At 44.6% G+C, this 24,981-nt stretch overlaps 1 protein-coding gene across 1 annotated transcript; it reads left to right on the top strand.

Annotated features, from left to right (window-relative positions):
• Positions 1–980: 980 nt before the first annotated feature.
• Positions 981–24,588, top strand: HRK (harakiri, BCL2 interacting protein). Its single transcript, XM_031948663.1, has 2 exons — positions 981–1,335; positions 19,757–24,588. The coding sequence occupies exon 1, from the start codon at positions 981–983 to the stop codon at positions 1,272–1,274; it is 294 nt and encodes a 97-aa protein (XP_031804523.1). The 3' UTR covers positions 1,275–1,335; positions 19,757–24,588.
• Positions 24,589–24,981: the final 393 nt, after the last annotated feature.

Raw genomic sequence — 24,981 nt, 5'->3', positions numbered from 1 at the left:
AAAGTCGCCCTTAGGTGTGACTGGGAGGAAAGAGCGGTTTCCTTCCCCAGAGCCGGGGCTGGCTTCTCCCGGGGGCGCCCGGGGCCAGGAGTGACCAGCTGAGCTCCGAGCCCGTTAACAGGTGCTCCGAGAGATGAGAGCTCAAGTTGGTTTCCGCCGTCCACGGGCACCTCCAGCTCCAGCCAGGGTCGGGAGGCTCCGAGAGGCTCGGGACCAGAGGGATTCGATGACAAGTTCTGATAGGAAACCCGTCAGGTCGGGTCGAGCTGGACCCAGAATGAGGTTCTTCTCCGACACCCGCCTTCCCCCCCTCCCCCTCCCCCTCCCCAAATAAACACACTCTTGAATAATAAGAAGAATTTGGTTTCCACTAGCGACACGGCCTCTTGCCAGGGCGGAAAGCGAGAGAGCTCCAAAGCAAAACAGAGGAGGAAATCACACCCGGAGCTCCGTTCTTGGTCTCCGCAGGTGTCCCCGGCAACGCACCGGGCTGTCCGATCGTGGTCGGGCGGACGGCTCCGGCTGGGAGGAGTCTGTCGCCCCCCGCCCAGCCCCAGCCCAACCTAGCTCCCGGCACACGAAGGGTTAAAAGTTACCTCTCGGTTTCTTCTGCCTCCAGCCCCCCCGGGGCCGGATGATGTAACCCCCCTCCCAACCCTCCCCCCTTACCATGTGACACTTTAATTAATAATAGCGCCGTCGTCCGCCCCACCAGCGCCCGCCTGCCACACCACACACACTCACACACGTACACAAACACGGAAACTTGGTGTGCGGAGCCGGGGCCGGAGCGCATCAAGGCGCAGCCGGAGCGCACGCGGCTGGACGCGCAGCGGTGCTAAGGAAAGAAGGTGCCCGCGGGCGGAGAAGGGCACCGGGGGCCGAGCCGGGGCCAGGCGGGCGAAGCGGAGCTAGCGAGTCGAGCCCGAGGAGGAGGAGGAGGAGGAGGAGGAGGAGGAGGAGCGCGGGAGGCGTCCGTCATGTGCCCGTGCCCTCTGCACCGCGGTCGCGGCCCCCCGGCGGTGTGCGCCTGCAGCTCGGACCGCCTCGAGCAGCGCGCGGCGGCGGCGGCGCAGCTCACGGGCGCCCGCCTCAAGGCGCTCGGGGACGAGCTGCAGGAGCGGATCATGTGGCGGCGCCGGGCGCGGAGCCGGCGGGCCTCAGCCGAGGCGGCGGGCAGCGGCGGCGGGCTCCCCGCCTACTGGGCTTGGCTGTGCGCGGCCGCTCAGGTGGCGGCGCTGGCGGCCTGGCTGCTCCGGAGGAGGAACTTGTAGGAGCGCGGGGGCTTCTTGGCGGGGGGCCGAAGCGGAGACTGAGCCGGAGCCCAAGCAACAGGTACTGTCCTGGGGCCGGGCCGGGGACCTGCTAGCCGGGGCTGGCCGGGACTCAGGGGCCGGTCCTGCCCACGCCAGCCGCGCTGGGCAAGCCCTGGACAGGACCAAGTTTGTCCCTCAGTGTCTCCGCTCCACTCCCCGCTTCTCCCTCCCTCTCCCTGTTACCCCCTTTACTCTTCCGTCCTCCTAGTCGGTACGTTTGTTTCCCATCTACTCTCTTTTTTCTTTCCTCTCCCCTTCTCTTCTCTTTTTTGCCCTTTTCTTGTCTCCTCTCTGCGTGTCAGTCTCTCCCCTCCTTTCTGCTCTGTCCTTCTTTATCTTTCTTCCGAACCTTCCTTTGATTTCTTGGAGTTTGCGCCCGTCCCTCTATTCTCTCTCTCTCTCTCTCTCTCTCTCTCTCTCTCTCTCTCTCTCTCTCTCTCTCTCTCCTTCTCTCTCTCTCTCTCTCCTTCTCTCTCATTTTCTCCCTGCCTCCTTCTACCTCTCTTAGCTTAGGCCATTCTTTGGACTTGGCCAACTTTTGCCTCCTCCTTCTATCTCACATCTCGTGTCCCACATGGGACCTCCAAAGACGGCCCTCCAGGAACTTGTCCTGGTCGCCAGCCTGCCTGGGAAGGGCCCTGGAGGTTTGGGCTTACGGGTAGTCAGTCATTCAGTCCCCTTTGAGGGGCGGGAGAAGAGGGACGGTCCGGGACGGCCTGTCTCCTAAGAAGCATTGAACCCTGCTGGGTGCTGGGTGCTGGGTGCTCGGCAGGTCTGTCCCACTGGAGGCTGAAAAACCGGGCAGAGCTAGGAGGTGCAGCAGCTGGAGGAGGGAAGTGTGTGTGTGGGGGGTGCCCTTGAGGGAAATTGGCAATGGGGACCTGGAAGAGAAGAAGGCTGAGCCCGGCGGGGCTGGGAGGCTCACTAGTGGTAATCCGTGGAAAAGGCGCTATTGAGAAAGCCCCAACGCCTGCACGAACGCCCGAGGTCCCGGCCGGGGAGTGCATTGCGCATCCCCGGACTGGCTCCTTCAGGTATTGGGGCTCGCAGGCTGGAGCGGAGTACCGAGTCCCTACTCTCTGGATTGGGCAGGGGGCGGGGGAGAGGGGGGAGGCCGGCTCACATCGGCTCATTCCTGAGGGGTCGTAATAGTGTGATGTTTATGAGGTGGGAAGAGGGGGTGACGGGGGCTTTTGGGGAAGCCGAATCCTCTCAGAAGAGAGCCTGTGAGTTTCTCCATGTCTGCTACCTCTGGGAAAGTTACTCCGCTAGACTAACCTGTGGCAGAGGGAAAAGGCTCGGGTCCCACTCCTGCCCAAAGCGGGAGCAAGATCCGCCACTTGCGGATCTCTCTTTCCCTTTGAGGCGCGGAGAAGCTGCCCTCCCTGTCTAGCCCCGGGTTTAGTCTGTTTTCTGCGTGGAACAGGGAACAACTTTCTGAAGAGCAAAATAATGGATAGAAAGGATAAGAAAAATGAAGAAGGAAATATAGAGAAAGAAGAGGAAGAGGAATCCTAGATAGTTATAGTTGAAGAGTCCCTTAGATCGGATTCAAAGGATGCTAGAGCTGAGCATAAAATGTTAGAGCTGATAGAGACCTTAGAACATCGAAGGTTAGACCTGGGAGAGCTCTTAGAACCGAGAACGCCACAGAAAGATTTTAGAACATTAACAAGTCAGACTTGGAGGACTCAGAACCGAGAATGCTGGAGACCTTAGAACATTAGCTTGTCAGAGCCGGGAAAGCTCTTAGAAGTGAGAATGGCAGACAGAGACCTTAGAACATTAGCTTGTCAAAACCGGGAAGGTGCTTAGAACTGAGAATGTCAGAGACTTTAGGACATTAGCTGAGAGGATTCTTAGAACAGAGAATAACAGAGAGAGACCTTAGAACATTAGCTTGTCAGAGCCGAGAGGGCGCTCAGATTAACGAATTTCAGAGGCGAGAGGACACTTAGATTAAGATCTATTAGCTCTGGGGGTATAGGGTGTGGTAGATCGCAGAGCTTGGAGTTCGATCCCCTCATTTAACAAAGTTAAACTGAGAGGAGGAGAACTAAATCGGGAGGATCCACCCTGTCCCAAGTTCTAGAACTCGGAGAGGTCTTGGAGGAAATGTACATTTAGTCCAAGCCCCGCATTTTATAGATGAGGAAACCGAGGAAGTTTCACTTCATTCATTATTGAATTAATCGTAGTAGAGCTTGAGAGACGGGCTTTGAACCCATTTCTGTACCACGCAGAAGGTAAGAGAAATGATTAAGAAAAACCAGGAGAAAAAAGACCATGAGTGAAAGAAGACAGGAGATAGATGGGGGTAGAGAAACGGGCGCTGAGCGCTGTCAGGGGACAGCTTCTTCCCGCTCCCTGGGCTTGGGGTTCGGGGCGCGGGATTGTGAGCGCAGAGGGGGTTTCTGCAGCCCCGCGTGCTTCGGGGAGCTGCCTGACCCGGCCGGAGCCAGAAGGGTGATGGGGGGCTGGCGTCCCAGAGGCGCCAGAGGCGGGCGGGCGGGCTGCGCGGCCAGCTCAGGGCGGAGGTAGGGCTGGAGATGCTCTTGGCCCCGGGGTGGCAGGCTGCCCGTAGGCTGGGAGGACGCTTGGGAAGGGACTGCTGCCCGAGGCGCTCGGCGGGAGGGAGGGAGGGAGGATGCGCTCGGCTGGGGCTGATTGGGGCTAAGCCGGAGGAGAGGTCTCCCGGCAGAGGAATTGCGGGGGTTCCCCATTCCCAGCCCCGGGCAGACGCCCTGCCCGGGAACCAGTGCTCTGAGGTCCTGACTGGGCATGGGAGCAAATGCCCGGCTCTCGGGAGGAGCTCAGATCGCTGGCAGCGCTGTGGAGATTAGTCTGAGACTTAGGTGACCAGGCAGCCTCTGTACCCCAGAGGAGAGGCAGGCTGCTCCAGAGAATTACATTTGGTGCCAGATTTCCCGTCTTTATCATTAATCAAATGATCGGGGACCAGTCACTAAGCCTCAGTTTTCCCATCTGTACCCTTCCAGCCCTCATCTAAAATGATCATGATGTTAATAATAGCATTTAGATAGTGCTTTAAGGTTTGCAAAGCACCTTACATAATTATCCCATTTGATCCTCACAATAACCCTATGAGGTTGGTGCTATCATTAATCACACACACATACACACCCATTTATAGAAGAAAAAACTAAGGCAGGTTAAATGACTCACCCAGGATCACACATCTAGTAATCCACCGAGACACTATTTTAACTTCTTTCCAGCGCCCTAATCCACCTAGTTGCTATGATTTTTTTGGAGCCGAACTGAGGAAGTTGCTAGCCTTTGAATATCCTTCTTAAAACAACAATAACAACTTCTTTAATTTTATTTGGACTCCACTGAAGTACCCTTCTCGTTTCTCATCCTGGCCGGAAGATGAACCTGGCTTCTGTTCCAGGAAAAAAAAAAAAAATCTGTCCTCATCACATAAACACTGGCAGGTTCCCCCAAAGCGGAAGGGGTTAGAGTAAGGACCTCGTGGTGAGCTGTGTGGCTGCCTTAGTCTAAACTAGAATTAGTTAGGGGGAAAGAGATCGATTCATCTCCCAAAATACAAAGCAGCAGCGATTGGTATTGGTCAAAAGAGTATGAAATCACAGGTTATTCAAGTATCGAGAGGAAACCTCATCCCCCAAGTAGAAGGCACAGGTATTGATTGGATGGATCAGGATTTCAGAGCCCATTCTAGGGCTGTGGGGCGGAGGTGACCAGATCTTTCCTGGTAAGAAAAAGAATGGGCTGGGGGTAGGAACTGGACCTGTGATTTCCCTGACTCTGTAACCTCCTCAGTGATGGAACTCCCTTAGCCAAAGGTCAACACTTCTTGGATGAGAGGTAGAAATGGTCTCCTGTGGTCACACAGCCAAGATGGGTCAAACTTGGGACTTGAACACAAGTTTTCTTAATTCTGAGGTCAACTTGCTAAATACTGGGCAATGATGTCTGTTTATACTACTATATTATCATTGCCACTATTAACAGTAATAATAGTTTTCTTGATGCCCCATGACTATATGATCTTGGATAAGCCATTTAATCTCTCACTCCTCCCAGGCAATTGTTGGACATTGTAAATTACCAAGCAGGGACTGATTGGCACTAGGAGATGGCGTTAACTCTCCAGAATTTCCCTATATCAATACTATCACCTTCTCCCCAAATTGGGGTGGATAAAACAGCTTTTAGTGTCTGCTTGACAATGTTGCTGGGAACCCCATGAGTATCAAAGAAGATAAAGTTGATAAAGATCATTGCAAATCATAAAATCAATTTAAATGCCAGCAATAATCAATTGGACCTTCTTTCAAAAATGAGTGACTAGGGGGCAGATAGAGTACCATCCCTGGAGCCAGGAGGACCCGAGTTCAAATCCAGCCTCAGATTAACAGGAACTTGCTGTGTGACCCTAGATAAGTCATGTCATCCCAATTACCTTGCAAAAAATAAAAATTAAATAAATAAAAAGTGACTTTCCTGATTCCTCTCCCTTCCCCCTTCTCTCCCTATTGCTAATGTTCCCCTAATAGCTCTTGCATTTTGTTCGTATTTTGCATATACTTTTATGGGCACATGTTAATTGGGAAAGGCATGGGAAGCCGGAGCTGAGAAAGGCAGGAAAGATGGAGTGGAGGCAGATGGGGCCAAATAGAGGAGCTTAAAGGTGAGTTTGCAAGTCTCTTCCTCCCTCCCACCTCGTGTTTCACTTCTGCAAAGACTTTGAGGGCGCCTTTAACTTGGGGGAAGGGGAGAGGGGGCTTCTCAGGAAGACATGTGGTTAGTGAGCTGGAGGAACCTCAGGGAAATGTCCAGATGTGAGGGAAACAGGCAGCTAATGACACAGCCCTCCTCCCGATCGCCACATGTTCCGGCGTGAAGCTGGCCAACTCTCCTGGTGAGATTCCAAGTCACAAGTGACTGAGCTGTGGATGTAAATACAACTGTACGTGGGGATAATGAAATACACCAGCAGCAGCAGCTCGCTCACCGGTGTGATGGGGCAAAAGCACCTCATCACAGACTTTTCTCGTCCCTGTGTCCTTGATATCTCTCTCTCTCTCTCTCTCTCTCTCTCTCTCTCTCTCTCTCTCTCTCTCCCTCCCTCCCTCCTTCCCTCCCTTTATTTCTCCCCCTTTCTCCGAAACTCTCCCCCTCCTCTCCTGTCTCTCTGTTTCTGTCTCTGTCTCTGTCTCTCTCTGTCTGTCTCTTCCTCTCTCCCTCCCTTTCTCTCCCCCCTTTTTCTGTCTCTCTCTCCCTCCTTCCCTCTGTCTCTGTCCTTTCTGTCTCCCTCTGTCTGTCTCTGTATCTCTCTTTCTCTGTTTCTCTCTCTTGTTTCTCTCTGTGTGTCTCTCTCTCCCTCCCTCTCTCCTTCCCTTTCTCTCCCCCCTTTCTCTGCCTCTCTCCCCCTCCTTCCCTCTCTCTCTGTATGTCTCTGACTCTCTGTCTGTTTTTGTCGGTCTCTGCATGTCTTTTTTCCTCCCCTCTCTTCTCTCTCTCTCTCTTTTCCCCAACTTTGCTTCTTTCAAAGTTAACAAGCAGCTCACCTTGTGGATGTGACTGGGGCAAAAGTACCTCTTCATAGCTAGACTTTTCACATCCCTGTGTTCTTGTTCTCTCTCTCTCTCTCTCTCTCTCTCTCTCTCCTTATCTTTCTTTGCCTGTCTGTCTCTTTCTCTTTATCTCTTTCTCTGTCTTCGTCCCAACTTTACTTCTTTCAAGGTTAACAAACCTAGGACAGGCACACTTTAGCAAATACAGAACAGGCTTTGGCTTGGGAAAGACTGGAGTTGGAATTGTACCTTAGCTCCCTCCCTGGGCTTGTTTTCTCCCATGTGAGATGAGGGCATCAGAAGTGTTGAATCCTAGTTTTGATGGGTGGCAAGTGGACAGCAAAACACCTAAGTGCTGCTGAATCATATTAAAATGTGAATGAAAAACATTTATGAGAATAATAAAAATACAATACGGCGTAATGTTAATCTAAGTCAATAGGCCTGACTTGAATTTGCCACCCATTGAACTAGATGATTTCCCAGGTTCTTTTAAGTTATAAGTCTCTGAGCTTACCAGTTTCAACTATAAAATGAAGCCGCTGAGATGATCTCTAAGATGATCCTTTCCAGATCAAAATCTCAAAATGAATGAATGAAAAACTCATTGATACATTAAGTGCCTTTTGGGTGCAAAGTATCAAGGGCAGAAATGTAAGACAGAGCCTGTCCTCAACAGGCCACTTGTGGAGGAGTGGGGGCTAGGGAAGGAGTCACAGGGATGACGACTGAAAGCAGAGTCTGTGGTTAAGACCTGCACTCCTGATGGTTTGGATTTTTGCATCTATTCCTCAATGTTCTCCCCATTTTCCAGCCTTCTTTTATGTGTTATCTTTCTACATTCTGGTTGAAAATTATCTTGGTATGTATTTTGAAAATAAAAAGCTATGATTAAAAAAAAGAATGTAAGCTTCTTGATAACTTGTTCACTTGTATCCAGCTCTTCATGTTCCCATTTGGGGTTTTCTTGGCAAAAATGCTGGAGTAGTTTGCCATTTTCTTCTCCAGATCATTTTATAGATTAGGAAACTGAGGTGGGGGGAAGTGACTTGCTCAGGGTCACACAGCTAGTAAAATTCTGAGGATTTGAACTCAGGGAGATGAGCCTTTCTGATTCCAGGCCTCATTGCTCCATCTGCTGCACCACCTACCTGCTTTCTAGGTGTGTAAGTCTTTCTACTAATATTTGTAATCTCAGTATTTCAGGACAATGCCTGATACACAGTAGGAGCTTAGTAAATCTGACTAGATGTGTTTCCAGAAACCGTGGTAGTGTTGATTTGATGTTGCCATATGGATGGGTGAAAAGGACATAAAATATGAAGCCTGCATGGATAGAATAAATTTTAATTCAGTTCAGCAAATATTAGTTAAGCACCTACTATGTGCTAGGTACCATGCTAAGCAATGAGATTATAAAGAGGCAAGACAGTCCCTGCCCTTAAGGAGCTTACAATCTTAACAGGGGTGACAACATGAACTCTTGGGGTCATTTTGGACTTTAGAATTCATCTAGTTTTCATTTTACAGATGAGTAAATTGAGACCCATAGAAAAGAAGTATCTCAACCAAAGAGTGAGAAACTGAGCCAGAAGCCAAACCCAGCCCCTCTGACTTCAAATCCAGCCTTGATTTTCCTACAAAATCCTAGCTCTGGGTTCTACAATGTTCACTGTTGTCTAGGCTTCCATGATCTTTTTCTCTCTTGTTTCTCCTCCTTTCTGATCACTCTTTTCCATCTCCCTTTGTTGAATTTATCGTCTATTTTGTTCCCATTGCCCACGGCTGTCCCCTAAGGCTCTGTCTCAGACCCTTTTCTCTTCTTGCTTTGTACAGTCTCACTTGGTGATCTCATCAGTTCCCTTGGGTTCAATTATCATTTCTGTGCAGAAGATTCTGGTATCTGTATGTGCAGTCCTACTCTCTCTGCTGAGCTCCAGTCCCACATCACCAACTGCCTTTTGGACATCCTAAACCGGATGTTCTGTAGACATCTCAAATGCAACAGGTGCCCAAAACAATTCATTATCTTTCTTCCTTTAGACTTTACAATTATCGTGGAGGGTGCCACGGTTCTCTCAGTCACCAGCACTTACTAACAACCCCACTATCATTCTCACCTTTTCACTTACTATACGTATTTGGTACATTGCAAAGCTCCTCAGGTCTGCCTTTGACATCATCTCATATATATGACCCCTGCTCTCTGCTCACACAGTCCTTTATCATCTCACACTTGAACTGTTGCCAAAAACAGCCTTCTAATTGGTCTCCCTGCCTCAAGGGAGATAAAGGCTTTCATCATTTCTATTTTACAAAAGAACAAACTGAGGCAGTGACCCAATAACACACAATTAGTAAGTATCTGAGGAAAAATTTGTATTCAGAGTTCCCTGATTCCAAGGTATTGATCTATCTACTGGCACCTAGCTCCTTGTGGATAATCCCTTTAGTTCTGCAGATCATGGTTCATCCATGACTTCTCATCTTCCAAAAGGGATTTATCCAAAGTGCCTTCTTCTAGACTTAATAACATTGTATGGAGACGGATGAATCACATGGGTCATTTGTCTTTGCTTTCTAAACACAAGCCATTGTCATTTACATCAGAGGGTGGAAAGTTCCATGTTAATAGCCTTTCAGTCGCATGTTATGTGTATTAGAGGAACTTATTGTATTTATAGAACCTGAAGGGGATTTTTGGACAACCCTGTTCTGTTGCCATTTCCCATTTCATGCCTGTTTTACTATATTGTAAATAGCTGGATATTTTAAAAATTAAAACAAAATGAAATAATAAAAGTAAAAACTTTACAAATTAACTTCAAAAATCAGCATCTAGAGTTGAAAGGGTCCTTCAAGTTGATTGATTCTAGTTTATCTTAAAAGAATAGATAAGAAAATACATCTCCTTCCCTTAAAAGAGATGGTGGAGCATGAGTATCTGACTCCATTAGCAGTGCCTGGTACAGAGTAAGCACTTGATAAATGTTTTTGGACTTGACCCGATGTGTTGGTTAGTTTTTTTCTGACTTGCATTTTCCTTATTCTTTTTAAACCTTTGCCATCAAAATGGCTCAGTAGACAGGGAAGCAGGCAGAGTTATATGCATAAATGAAAGTGATGTAAGAACAAATTCTATAAAGAAATAATTTAAAATTAAAAAATATATTTCACTTGATCCAAACTTTCCTTTTTTTCCCTTTGTTTCTTTCTTATTTTCTTTCCTCCCTCCTTCCTTCTTTCTTTTTCTTTCTTTCTTTTTTCTTTCTCTCTCTTCTTTCCTTCCTTCCTTCTCTTCCTCTCTCTATTTTCCTTTTTTTTTATTTCTTTCTCTTTTTTCCCTTCCTTCCTCCCTTCTTCTCTTTTTCCTTCCCTTCTTTCTTCTTCCTCTCCCTCCCTCTTCTTTCCCCTCCTCTCTCTCCCTCGCTCTTCCTTCCTTCCTTCTTTCCTTTCTCTCCTTTGTCTGTCTCTTTTCTCCCTTCCTTTATTAAGGAATTTTTAAAAATTGTATTAATTCCTAATTCCCCTAATTATTTGTGTTTTCCACCAACTACTTGGTATTTACTTTGTATGTATCTGTCTAAGCACATGCTATTCTCCCCCAGCAGAATCTATTTATTAAGGCCTTACCATATGCCTGACATGCACTAAGGATACAAATATCAGAAAAAAAAATAAAAGAAAAAAGAAAGAAAGGAAAGAAGGAAGGAAAAATGGAAGGAAGAAGGGAAGGAAGAAAGATAGAAGGGGGGAGGAAGAGGGAAAAGAAAGAAAAGAGAAAAAGGCAATCCCTGACCTCAAGGAATTTACATTCTAATGGTAGAAAATAATACATAAAAGAGAGTTGAAAATTTTGGGGAAGTGGCGAGAAGGTCCCTGTTTGAGACATGCTGGTAAAAGTCCATAGTCAGATGCACAGCTGGATGGGAAATGAAGCGTGGCCATCCTAGGCCTGACCCCAAAATGGAGGTTTTGGAGGGAATTCCCCAGGGGGAGAAAGGAGCCAGCATGGTGGAGGAAAAGGCCAATTGAAAACACAGCTGAGTCATGCTGTCAAGTCTGGAGAGCCCCGAGCACAGCAAAGAGGTTTATTATTATTCTTAAAAGTGTCTTTTTACCCCTGGTGTCTTGTATTTCATCTCAATCATGATAGGTGCTTAATAATTGCTTCTGAATTGAATAAAAATGAATGCTTTTTATTTTATATACCTGCTATTGCCCAAATCTACACTCCACCCTCATCATTGAAAACTCTCTTATAATAAAGGAAAACAGTTTAGCGAAACCAACTGATAATACTAGTGGTACTATATAATTGATGATATTTATTTAGAATACCTATGTGTCAGACACTGTGCAAGTGCTTTACAGATTATCTCATGTGTCTCTCAAAATAACCCTGGGAGAGAGGTGCAGTTTTATCCTCACTTTGCAAGTGAGGCAACTGAGGCAGAGAGAGGTCAAGATCCGGGATGACACAGCTAGTAAGTATCTGAAGCTAGATTCAAAGTCACATGTTCATCACATTTCCTGACTCAGACCTCTAACCATTGTACTGCCTATCTGTCCAACTGACAAAATGCTGGAACTCTCCAACAAGTTCAATCAATTAATGAATCAACCAGCCTTTACCCAGCGCCTCTCCTGTGGGTTAGGGATTAGAGAGTCAAAGACAAAAATGAAACAGTCTCTGCCCTCAAGGAGCTTACCTTTTATTGAAGGGACAACAAACACGTGAGGATATAAGTATTTACAAAATATATATCAAATCAAAGAAAGGCGGTCACTAGAGAGTGGATTCCAGGCCCAGAGGATAGCCTATGAAAACCTGGGAGATGCAGGGTAAAGGATGCTCCATTCCGCTCCTGAGGAGAGGCGGGAAGCCTGCGCTTTGTCATCTGTTCCGTGGGCTCCAGAGTGGCTATTGCCATTAATGTGAGCTTGGCTGCTTTTTAGCATTGTTTTTGATTACATTAGCTGGCCATTGTATTTACCTTCTTTATTGACTTGGCTCCCGAGATGTCTGAGTTCCAGCTGTTCTGTGTCTGGGCAGCATAGGGCATCAAGAGGCCAGAGCTATGGAGATGATCCCCTGTAGGGCAGTTCAAGTGAGATGGGATGGAACTGCATGTTACTCTGTGTGTGTGTGTGTGTGTGTGTGTGTGAGAGAGAGAGAGAGAGAAAGAGAGAGAGTGTGTATGTGTGTGTGTGTGAAAGAGTGTGTGTGTATGTGTGTGAGAGAGAATGTATGTGTGTGTATGTGTGGGTGTGTATATGTGTGTGTGTGTGTATATGTGTGTGTGTGTGTGTGTGTGTGTGTGTGTGTGTAACTGTGTGGATGACTGCTTGCAAATCCACTTCTGTTACTGGGAAAATACCTTTAAGGGCATAATGAAGATCACCCCCTGCCCATCCCCTCCACTTTAAATTAATGACCCCCTTCCCCAGTAGTTGCTCAAACAGTAGGCTAGGAGATACTATCAAGTTAGAGTTGAGTTCAAATGAGATTTATTATCCAAAAGATGAAATGAAAGCCCAGGAAGAATTATTTATTTATTTGTTTGTTTTTGGTAAAGCAATTGGAGTTAAGTGACTTGCCCAGGATCACACAGCTAGGAAGTGGTAAGTGTCTGAGACCAGATTTGAACTCAGGGCTGATTTTGGGCTGGCACTCTATCCACTGTGCCACCTAGCTGCCCCCAGGAAGAGTTATTGATGCAAATGCTTTATAAGCCTTAAAGCTTTAGAAAAATATTATTATTAATTATTATTACTATTATTATTGTTATTTACTACATAAATCCTATTTTGGTGTCTGTTTATGGTATGAAATGTGAGCTGGTGATGGACCAGGATCAATAGTCCTAATTAAAAAAAGTGAAACAAGAATGTGTTAAATACTTGTATACCAAATGCTTTACAGATCCTATATAATTTGACCCTCATTCCCGTTTTACAGATAAGGAAACTGAGGCAAACAAACCTGAGTGGCTTGCCCAGGGTCATATAGTAAGTTTCTGAGGCTGGATTCAGTTTCTTCCTGTGTGAAATGAGGATGGAGCTAGATGGATTCTGAGGTCCTTTCTAGCTCTTCCGTATGATGCTGTTTTGGGTCAGGCATTTGGGTCTGGGTGCTCAAAATCAAAAATATTCCCTGCCCTTAAACAGCTTCTATTCTCTCTGGAGAAATGATGTTACCATATTAAGTATATACAATACATAGGTCATTTTAATTATTACATAATTGCTGCTTTAATTAGAAAGTAAACTGGAGTTGGATTTTGTGGCTTGTGGTGGTGATCGCTTCCCTTTACATTGTATTTACTGTGTCACCTCATGGATCTTTAGATTTAAATCTTTTTTTTTTCCTTTTTAAAAATTTTAATAGTATTTTATTTTCCCCAATGCATGCAAAGATATTTTCAACATTCATCTTTGCAAAACCTTGTGTTCCAAATTTGGAAGGAACTTCAAAGATCATCTAATGTTTTGTGTATATTTTAAAGATGAAGAAACGGAGATTCAGAGAGATTAGAGTGATTTAGAGAATCAGATTAAGAGCTGAAAGGAAAGTCTAAGGCCATTAAAACCAATGTTTTCATTTTGTGTACCAGGAAATTGACATCCCTTGGCAGATTGACACTCTACTTGCTCAAGGTCACACCGGTGGTAGAGCTAGGATTTGAACTCAGGTCCTCTCCTCAGTCTGACTTCCCTGACTCAGTCGCTTTGCAATCATTGTTATCTATTAATATTTGTCAGCCAAGATCATCCAGAGAATTATGGGAGACATAACCTCTGCCTTCCAAGAAATTATGATAGTTTTGCCCTTGGACACCAGCCCCACTCAGCTGGGCGGCTCCCTCCTGATAAAGGGGTAAGCTTCTCCATAGTATGAGAAAGTAGAGAGAGGATCTAAGTGATTGCCCTTGAACTCCATCTTTGGCCTCTCAGGTCCCTCCCAGCTTTGAAGCTGTGTCTCCATTCCCTTAAATCACAGTTCCTTTGTAAAATGAGAGATTTAAATAGATTAACTTCCAAGGTCCTTCTGCCCTAAATCTGAGGTCAAAATAGAGCCAGAGACTCTGACCATAAATTACAACTAATAAACAAATCTAGCCTCAGCACAGACGATCCTATACTCTGGACTTGCCTCCTGACAGCCGAACTCGCCTGTCCTTGTCAGGGAAATTGCTTGGAACGCTCCCTCCTTACTTTTGTCTCAGGATCAATCCCTCACTTCCTTCAAGAACTAATTCAAGTGCACCTTCAGCATCAAAAGGGCCAAACGCACCATCTTCTGCCTGCATGAATCCTGAACCAGATTCAAGTGTAATTGGGAAATATTTAGCAAAATAAATAAGAATACAATGATTGAGTTATGTCTGAAGTTCTGTGACCCCATGTGGGGTTTTCTTGGCAACAATACTGGAGTGGTTTGCCATTTCCTTCTCCTCCTCCAGCTCATTTTACAAATGAGGAAACCGAGGCACAAAGGGTGAAGTGACATGACAATATTAATGTGAACTTTTCTAAGTCAATATTTTTCTCACAGTCAACCAGGTAGTAATTTAGTGATTAAATTCTTGACTGACTAGAGGCCCTTTTTCTATTTGACTTTCTGTTGACTCTGAAGTTCTACACAAAGGCTTTCCTGATATTCTCAAATGTCAGGAGTCTCCTTTCCAAACTACTCCTATTTAACTCCCTTGTCTATATTTATTTTGTATCTATTCTATATAGAAGAGGTGATGTGATGTAATAGAGATGGTCTCAAAACCAGGAAAATAGAGGTTTAAATTCTACTTCTGATATCTACTGACTCCATGACACAGAGGAAGTCACTTCAATCTCATATTCTAAGCCAACAGAACTTCTTAATTTTTAAGAGCCCTCTTAATAATTATTGGGTTCCCTACTAAGAGCTTTTATTTTTGAGTTATAATTAGTAATATTTACTGTAATAGATAGTATTATTATGAGGACAATTTTGACCTGTTGGCCCCTCTTAAAGGGCCTTCAGGATTCCCAGGGATTCACAGAAGACACTTTGAAAACTGTAATTCCAAGCAACATTCTCAGTTTATCAGTTGCAGAGATGGTGCCATTCTGCATTGAGGGAGAATGTTTCCTTATTTGGGAATCTTCTCTATCGGTGAAATCAAGACCTAGTCCTTCACCTATTCTTCTTGTTGCTCAGTCATTACAGTTGTGTCTGACTTTTGGTGACCCCATTTGGAGTTTTCTTGGCAAAGGCACCGGAGTGGTTTCTTTCTCCAGCTCACTTTACAGATGAAGAAACTGAGGCAACTAGGGTGAAGTGACTTGCTCAGGGTGACACAGCTAGGAGGTATCTGAAGCCACATTTGAACTCAGGAAAATGTCTTCCTGACTCCAGGTTCTATGCTTTATCCACTCCACTATCCACTAGCTGTTTCCTATTCTATTTTACTCATACTTTTATATGTGGCACAATGAAAAAGTATAAACTCTAGTATCAAAGGACCTGGGTTCAAATTTCACCTTCAGGTCTTACTCCCTGTGTGACTGTGGGCAAATCACTTAATCTCCCTAGGCAAAAGTCTGTTCATCTGTAAAATGAGAGGGGTAGATTCAATCTATGCCTGTGATTTTATTATAGAATATAATATGATTTCAGTCTCTGATTTAATTATAATTTCAGTCTCTTATTTTATTATAGAATTTAAGATACTTGAAAGCAGAGGCAATTTCATCTTTTGTTTTTGCATCTCCAGTCTCCAGCACTTAGTTAACCTTAAAGCACCAGGAAAAAAAAAACAGTTTTTTTTTTTTTTTACAAAAAAAAAATCATATTATCTCTCACTAATTTCTGATGACTCTTTACGGCATGGAATATGGGCTACGGATGGACCAGGATCCGTAATCTTAGAAAGGAAGGAAACAATAATTAGTAGTGGGTGCTTAAATAAATGCTTGTCAATTAATAATAATAATATTTTAAGACTACAATTTCATCAGTAGGATTGCTTCTTCCAAATTACACCCACTCTATAACTCGGCAAATGCTCCTCTAGGGTTCCTGTGACCAAAAAGCTATTGCCCTGCAGACAATGAGATGATGGATGATCTTCTCTAGGCCTTGATGTAGCATAGTTGTCTGAATGAAAACCTGAATTCAAAATTGACCTCAAATATTTACTAGTTATGTGGCCTTGGGTAAGTCATTTCATCTATCTCAGTTTCCTCATCTGTAAAATGGGAATAACATTTTATTCATAAAATATTTTACTCATAGGATTGTCATCAAGATCAAATAAAATAATATTTGTAAAGGCTTTGGACATAATAAGTGTTATATAAATATTAGCCATGATGATGAAATGCTATTCATTTTCTTGGAAACTTGGGACCCCAAACTTCCCTTTCCTCTTAACATATCTCCAAACTCTAACTTTCATCATTCTAACTTCCATTACAGCCTCCATTCAGCCCTGAGCTTCCTAATAAGCCAGCACCAGAGAAATGTATCATTATTTAAGTGATAATTAAGACCAGAGGAACCCTTCTCCCCTTCCATGATTATTCCCCTGGAGAGGGTCTTTCTCTATAGCTTTATAAGCTGTTAACACTGGGAGCAGCTCTGTGCCCTACTCCAGCTCATCTTGTTAAAAAAAAAAAATAGGGAAGATAGAGGCAGAAGGAGCTTCCTCTGATTTCTGAAAGGTATCAGGGCATACTTTCTTTCTCTCATAGAGCTACTTTATTGTCTCCCTGCAAGCACTCCTGAATGAAAAAAAACAAATAAACAAAAACATGTTCTAGTAGAAAGCTAATAACAGTCAGAAGCAGGAAGCCCTGTGGCATATGGCCTGCTTAGCTCACATCTGGAGTGTTGTGCTCAGTTCTGGGGAGGCCGTGTTTTAGGCAGGACCCCGATAATTAAAATGTCTAGAGGAAAGAAGCTAAGATGGGAAGGGTCTTAGAAACCTTATCATGTGAGTCAACTGAAGGAACTGAGGATGTTCAATCTGGAGAAAAGGAGATTTGGGGGACATGGGAGCTGTGTTCAAGTAGTTGAATGGTCAAAAGCAATGAGACTTGCTCTGCTTGACTAGAGTGAGCAGAAGGAAGAACATTGTGGGGAGGTTATGGGAAGGCAAATCTAGCCTTGATGTTGGGGAAAACTTCCTAATCAAGGAAGCCGACCCAAAATAGAATGGGAGGCTGCAGGAGGCAGGATGTTTCCCCTCCAGTGAAAGTCTCCAAGTATAGGCTGAGCGAATTCCTTCTTCTCACTGACCCTCAGCTTCTTCGTCTAGTAAAGGAAAATAATAGGCTCTATATGAGTGCTGAGAGTCAAACACTTGAGAAACCTTAATGCATGAATTGTTTAATACAGTAGTTGGCACATAGTAGGTGCTTAATAAATGTTTCTTCCCTCCCTTCCTCCCCATCATGAATGTGGAGGACTTGAATAAGAAGGGACTATCACAGAGCAAGATCTATGGCCAACCCAAGTTGGTGCCAGTTTCTCCAAATTCGAATTTTAATAATCATCAATAAAATAATCAAAAATGATTGAATGCAAAACAAAGATTAAAATCTTAATGAAACCATAAACAATCTATCATCTTTCATCTTTAAAACGTTGTGACTTGTCATGATCATGTCCAACCCCTCTGCTTATTGTTTTAGAATAATTCACCGGAAAGATAGGAGCATTAAGAACTTCGAATCTAAGTAGTTGGGGGAAAAGATGGGGGAAGAGTCAATACCGATTTTACGGATATATAATAGACTTTTTTTTTAATGTTTGATAGCTTTTTTATTTACAAGTTATATGCATGGGTAATTTTACAGCCTTGTCAATTGCCAAACCTTTTGTTCCAATTTTTCCCCTCCTTCCCTCCACCCCCTCCCCTAGATGGCAGGATGACCAATACATGTTAAATATGTTTAAGTATAAATTAAATACAAAATAAGTATACACGTCCAAACCGTTATTTTGCTGTACAAAAAGAATCGGACTCTGAAATATTGTACAATTAGCCTGTGAAGGAAATCAAAAATGCAGGCGGACAAAAATAGAGGGATTGGGAATTCTATGTAGTGGTTCTTAGTCATCTCCCAGAATTCTTTTGCTGGATGTAGCTGGTTCAGTTCATTACTGCTCCATTGGAACTGATTTGGTTCATCTCATGTAATAGACTTTTAATCACCTATATATTTTTTGTGACTTAGATCCATGATTTCACTGGTGTAGAGCTCTGAAGATGTGGGTTCAAATCCTGTTTCTGACACTTACTGGCTCTGCAACAATAGGCTAGTCTTCTAAGTGTCAATTTTCTCATCTGTACAACAAGAGAGTTGGAATAGATGGTTCATTCTAGATGATTGATCCTCTAAATCATTCTCCCTTTCTGGCCTGGGGTGTTTTTATCTCTAAAGTGAGAAAACTGGATGAGATGACCTCTAAAGCTCCCTTCAATTCTTCATCTGTGATCCTAGGAATTGAATGGAAAAATTGAATTGGGGACCTCCTGGTGTGGAAAGACTCTACACTGAGGCAAATAAGAAACTCTGCTGTAATTGGTAGTTTAAGAGAATTGCTGAAGGATTCGGGAGTAGGAGTAAGGGGGAAATGGAGAGAACACATGTCTTGGCTATGCACACAGTTTGTGAAGAGTGAGGACTTGAACTCAGCTCCTAATCTGGCCTCTCTTCTCTCTGATAGCTGCCTTTTAATTCTGAATTAATGGCTGAAAAATCTCACATTTTATATTGATTCTTGGTTCAGTGATTGGAAGGTGGAATACACCCTTTTACCTGATGCTATATACTCTATCATAACTCAAGGATTTGGAATCCCCTATAGCACACAAATCATGTTTTGGGGATCCCTAAATAAAAAAAAATAATACAATTTGTAAGCATAGAGGGTTCTGTCAAAACTCAAAGACTGGCAATGGCCATGTGAGACACAAATCATGTTCTGGGAATCCCTACTCAAAGAATTAGAATAAGCTGTAAGTGCAGTGGGTTCTATAAAGACTCAAAGATTGGAAATCCACATGTAGAACACAAGGCATTTGGTGGGTTACCTACCCAAAGAACTAATTCACACAGTGACCATAATGGGTACTGGGCAAATAGTGATCTTCTGAGAAGTTAGGATTGGGAGAGAAATAGAAGACTTGGTTCTTGGCTTCATGAACATAATTAATGATTGGGTTTACCTGGGTGATTGGGGGTACACATAGCTGAGGTGTGACTGCTGAGAGGTGGAGAGAGGTAACACATACTGATTTCTCCACAGTTGAAGGAGGAGGAAACTGGCAGGAGAGAAAGATAGTGTAGTCAGGGGAGGAAGAATGTCCCTTTCTACCTCAATGGGGCTTCAATTTCCCTTCCCTGGGACAAAATTCAGTTATCTCACCCTCGTTATGCTTCTGCCTGCCTAAGAGGACCTTAGAGATCTCAGAGTCCATCTAATCCAACACTTTCAGATTACAGATGAGGAAAATGAGACCCAGAGAAAGAAATTAGTTTTCCCAAGAGGATCCTAAATCTAGAATTGGCAGAGAACTCAGAGGTCATTGAGTCCATCCCTTTATATTGCAGATGAGGAAACCCAACCTGGAGGTGTTGGGCGACTAACCCCAAATCACACAGAAAATAATAAGCTTGAGAGGGAAGATTTTGAAGATTTTTCTGCTTCTTGAGAGTTGATGTTTTTTCCATTGTACCAGATTCTAAAATGGAACGCCTAATGCCAAAGATTTGCCGCTTTATCGTTGTGCTCTTGAGTGCCCAGCACAAAGATGATGTTTAATAAATGCCAATCGACTGATGAGCAAAAGTCACTGATGTTCAGATCTTTTATTTCCCCAGGCTGGAGAAAATCCTGTGTCCTTGGAGCAAGCTGGATCCCATTTTCCTGGAGGGAATCCGGAATGTGAGTAGCCACTGGTCCAGAAGGGTGGCAACACAAGCGGAAAGTGGAGGACATCAAAACACCTTGGGCAACGGGAATGCCGAATTGGACTGGAGGCGACCTTCAGACATCCAGCAGCAGAAATAGAAACAGAAACCTATCCATATATATACATATCCTCATATATATATATATATATATAAGAGAGAATAGGAATATTTATCATCTCTGCATGCCTTGTTAAGAACGGGCGTTCCCGTTCCTTTTATGCGACTCGCAATATGAACATTTGTCCCCTCCGCGTTTGAGGAGCAGGAAGTAGAGGCCCGCTGGGACAAAGCTAGCTCATTTCCCACAGCCAGAATCAAACCTCTGGAGATAGCCACTGAGGGATACAGATGGGGGAATGGAGGCCTGCTAGTCTTGGCAAGGGGTGGGCACAAGGTCCGGGGTGTTTCCACCTTGGAACATTCTGATGAGGCTTAATTTGTGTATATAGAAACTCTGCCCCACCAGGGCAGATCCATTTTTTCTATCTAGTTTCTTTGGTGCTGTTTTCATATTTGCCGGGTGCTAAACTGCCTTTCTGGTGCTACCGTTTTACTGAAGTTGTTCGTGGGGCTGGGGATTAGAGAGGAATTTATTTTGCTTGTTTGGAGTTTTTGTTTGAAATGAGATGAATTGCCAAGTTCTGTTTGCCATTTTCTCTTTCCTGTCCTTGGTTCCTTTTGGGAACACCTCGGGCACTGATAAGGGTGTGGCAAGGCTCGGCAGAAGGAAACTTGGCTCCACAAGTGAGCAGGGATTTCTCCCCCTCCTCAAGGTTGTTGCCCTGGGAATCCATTCCACAGCCATTCCAAGGGAGCTCTGCTCTTGGGTTTGGGGGATTCACAAGCCAAGATGTTGAATAGGATTTCTAAGCAGGGGTTGGAGGAGAGAAGCTGATGGGCATCCCAGCGGTGGGCACCAGACCGGCAAGCTGTCGGAGGGTTTTAAGATAAGTTACTATTTTCAGAAATTTATAGATCATTATAAGCATGCATCTCTGAGGGCAACTTGGCTACAGAGTCTCCCCAGGGAGCAATTATTATTATTTTTGTTTTCATTAAAAAAAAACAAACCAAAACAAAATAACAACTGGTATTATACATCTGTGCCGGGCGTTCCAGCTCCTATTGTCTCGACGGGCAAGAGAGGGAAGGCTCAGACTGTAGATTCCAAATAATACACAACACGTTTTGTGGGTAGCGGCTTTGCTCACTTTGGTGGCTGGGAGCCCAGCTGTGAGAACACAGTGCAAGTAGCAGGAGTTCATTGGGCTCATCTGGCTGAAATGGGACTGATCCCTTGGCATTTGAAAGAGGCAGGTCCCTTAGAAGGCAGAAAGAGCTTCATGGCAGGGTCCCAATTCCTGCTGCCATCTCCCCCCCCCCCCCAGCCTTTTCTAATAAAACTTACATTAAATAGATTTTTAAAACAACTGCAGATGAAGATAGATGGATCATCCTCCATTCTTTCACATGCGGTCAGTCCCTTCACTTGGATTTGACTTTGTGGGGCTGACTCGATGCTGACATTTAACTCCACATGCCAGGTCTTGGGCCAAGCCCGGGCCCTTATTCTGGGGCTTTGAGTTGCTGGATGTCGGAGTTAGACTTCTGGAAGGGAGTCGGAGAAAAGGAGGGCAGCGTACTTACCCGAGTCCTGTACCTTCCTGGCTTAACATAGTAACTACTCCATTGTCCTTGACTCTGCCTGGGGAGTGCTGCCTGGCTTGTGGTAGCACCATAAGGCGGTTTTTATTTAAGGGTTGTCTTTTCCAGATCCCTCTAGTATTTGTAAGAGTGCCCAGTGGCCTCCACTTTGGAGGCCCAGAGGAAAACGCTCAGTCAGTGCTGTGTTTCTTCGACTTGGATCCTTTCTTTCTTCCTCAGCTACCTTTTGAGTCCCTCCTGCTGGGGGGAAAAAAGTGAGGTTTATATTCTGAGGGACTTTGATTTCAGAAAGCTAGTTTGCTGAAAGAGCCAAGCACACCCCCAAAGTTTTCCGGCAAGGACTCACTGTATATAGCTTTTATGTATTATTAGCAGATGTGTATCTCAATCTTGCATTTTTTTTTTGGCGGGGGGGAAGGCACATCATTAGGATGAGTGCACTTCTTTGCGACCCCTGCTTTTGACAAGGGGCTGTTTTTAATGCTCATTTTGATAGGAGACTCGACTCTTGATTGACATTTGTATTAGGAAATTGACGCATGATATATATCCGTATACGTCTCTGCTGTCTTCTCGTTGCATTACGGGGATTGCATAGGATGGCAAGGGGGGCTCTTTGGTGATTATCTGTATTTTGATGGTAAGTTCCATCTCTCAGCTCTTCCCTCACTCCCTTTCGCTCTCCCTCTCTCCCCCTGTTCTCCAGACACTAAGAAGTCATTGATTTTGATGAGCTTTGCTGCAGAGCCTCAAAGGAGATAGAGAGAGAGGGAGGAAGGGAGGGAGTGAGTGAGGGAGGCAGGCAGGCAGGGCTTAAAATAAAGAAAGACCTCATCTTGGATTTCAGCAGACTGACTTGGTACAGCAGAGGGAAAGGTGGGGGGGGAGAGCTTCTGAGATCATCATTTAGGTACTGGCTTCCAGGGAAGAATAGCTTGGGCTCAGTGCTTAAAACAAAACAACAACAATGCTATAGAAAATGGGTTACATCCCCAGAAGATGGGGGCCTTGGCGTCGGGATGCCCCTGGGACTTTAAGACTCCTTATCGGCGACCCCTCCCTCCTAAGCAAATAATATCCCCCCCCCTCCTCCTTTGAAGTTGAACGTAACCAGCTGGAACAACTTTTCACATCTTTGAATATTTACTGAACATACAGGAGGAGCCCAGTGGCTTTTATCGGCTGTAGAATATTGTCATTGAGATCTGCCTGAGCTGAGAGGACCTGGATTCCCATATAGCTTTACGGTCTCCAACTTAGTCAAATGTAGAGGAAGAAAGCTGATCCAAAAGAATCATTTAAAAGGAAAATAATAAAACATTTCTAGATCAGTTGTGTAATGGATAACGCTCCAGATTTGGAGATGGAGGAACTGTATTCAAATCCTGCCCTGCCTAGTTGCTACCTGTAGACCCCGATTTTCTCACCTATTAAAGAAAAAGGGTTCAATTTTAATCCTCGATTCTATGATGAAACCTATCTAGGTAAGAGCAAGGGGGTGCTTCTTTAAAGGCAGGGATCAGATATTGTATCTTTGGCCTCCCATATTACTCAGTCCACTGGAGACTTTTGAGTCTTTACCGTAACACATATGGTTTCACTTGAATTTAGTCTTAGATTAGACATATATGAAAGGAAGTCATTCCCAATTAGGGACTATTTTAGGTCAGGGGATCCTTTTGTCTGCCAAGGGCCATTTGGATATTTAGAACATCATTTGTGGGTCATACAAAATGATCAGGTTATCAAATACAAGCAGGGGGAGACTATTGTACATAGCTTTCAGTTCATCATCACCTGGGGTCTCCTTGGCAAACGGGTGGATGTTCCCCGCCCATGATTTAAGGGGATGCCAGAAAGTTTCTTCCATGTTGAATTTTAAATACACAGTAGAGATCTGTATATTGTTCATGATTTCAGGGCAGCCTGAGCTGAGGGTGAACCAGGTGATCCCAGAGGTCCCTTCCAGCCTAGGGATTTGTCAGAACAGTGAGATGTGGGCACTTCCCAGTAGGACAAGATGGTTTACCATCCTACAACTTCACAATCAAAGCCAATAGAAGTTTCATCCTAATGGATGGTCGTATGACTAGACCAGGGCCTATGAGAACTATCCATGGTTCTATTTTGAAGGATGCATTGTTCTAAATGAACAAGGCTGGGACTGGTATCTTTTTTTTTTTTTTTTAACCCATCCCATGCCTTTAGGTACCATCACTTTTCATTTTACTTATTACCTGTTCTGGGTCCCCATCCCCAGAGGCAACATGGAAAAAATATTGGCTTTGGTGACAAGAGAACCCCATTTGGTTCCAGTTCTAATGCAGACCACCAGTCTGTAGCTTCTTGGGCATGTCACATCCCCTCTCTCAGATTCTTCCTGTGTAAAGTGTTGGTTGATTCCCAGGATTCCTTGCAGTCAAAAAATGGATGATCAAAGGAGCATTATCTCATTTATCACCAGCTTTCCTTTCAGGGCACTGAGCACTGGGCAAACATTTCTGCTTCCCATCTGCTCCCACTTCCAAAGTCCCTCCCCAGCCCATTATGTTTGTCCCCTTCTCCCCTCTTTGGGTTTCACTAAAAGCCCCACTTTGGGGGAATGAATTTACTTTAGTGAGAGACCTCTGAATTTGGGATCCACAGATACCCCAAGGGATGCAGGGATGGATTTCAGAGGGACGGGTTGGGGAAATGACATTTTTATTTCAATATAGCCGATTTCCTTTGTAATCCTCTATATTTTATTCATTTGAAAATGAAGAACTCTTGTTATAGGGGAATCCTGGAGTTGGGCACAGAATGTTTCTATAGCGGGTTTTATAGGTTTTACAGTGTGGCTTGAGCAGACAAGAAGCTTAAGAACACACCCTTCTGGTTTCTGATATGACAAGTTTGCTGTGCTATCTTTTGTAAGAAGGATTTCATACCTTGAAAACACTTTGTACATATTTGTAATGACTTTATTAAAAAATTCAATGTGCTCTTGAGCCTAAAGTCTTGGTCGATCCTTTCATTTTTCTCGTCTGAGGTGGGTGGGGTCTATGGAATGGGAAAAGTTTGCCCCCTTGGAATTCTCTTCCTTGTTTTGAGACCTGAAGACCACCAGGGCTTGATAGACCCAAGTACTGGACAGGAAAGAGACAACATGGACGCCCGATGCTCCTGAACCATGAGTACCAGATTTGGAAGTTTGGACACCAAGGTTCAAATCCTGCTCTCGGAAGCTGGGCAACTTTAGGAAAGTCCCTTCACCTTACTGGGCCTCGGTGAATAAATAAAGGGAATAAAGGGAATGAATAAAGGGAAATAGAATAAATCTGAAATCTCTTCCTGCTCCAGAGCCAAGATCCATTTAGGTCTAAATCCTACAATCCCTCATAATGTGACCTGGAACCAGACAATTAACTTCAGTTTCCCCTTCTGTAAAATAGGAAGGATAGTTGCACGCTCCGCTTCTAGGGGGT

This window comes from Sarcophilus harrisii, chromosome 1 (assembly GCF_902635505.1).
Source record: "Sarcophilus harrisii chromosome 1, mSarHar1.11, whole genome shotgun sequence".
NCBI classification, from domain to species: domain Eukaryota; kingdom Metazoa; phylum Chordata; class Mammalia; order Dasyuromorphia; family Dasyuridae; genus Sarcophilus; species Sarcophilus harrisii.
Note: the sequence above shows the minus strand (reverse complement) of the source record. Positions and strands in the feature narration are given on the sequence as shown.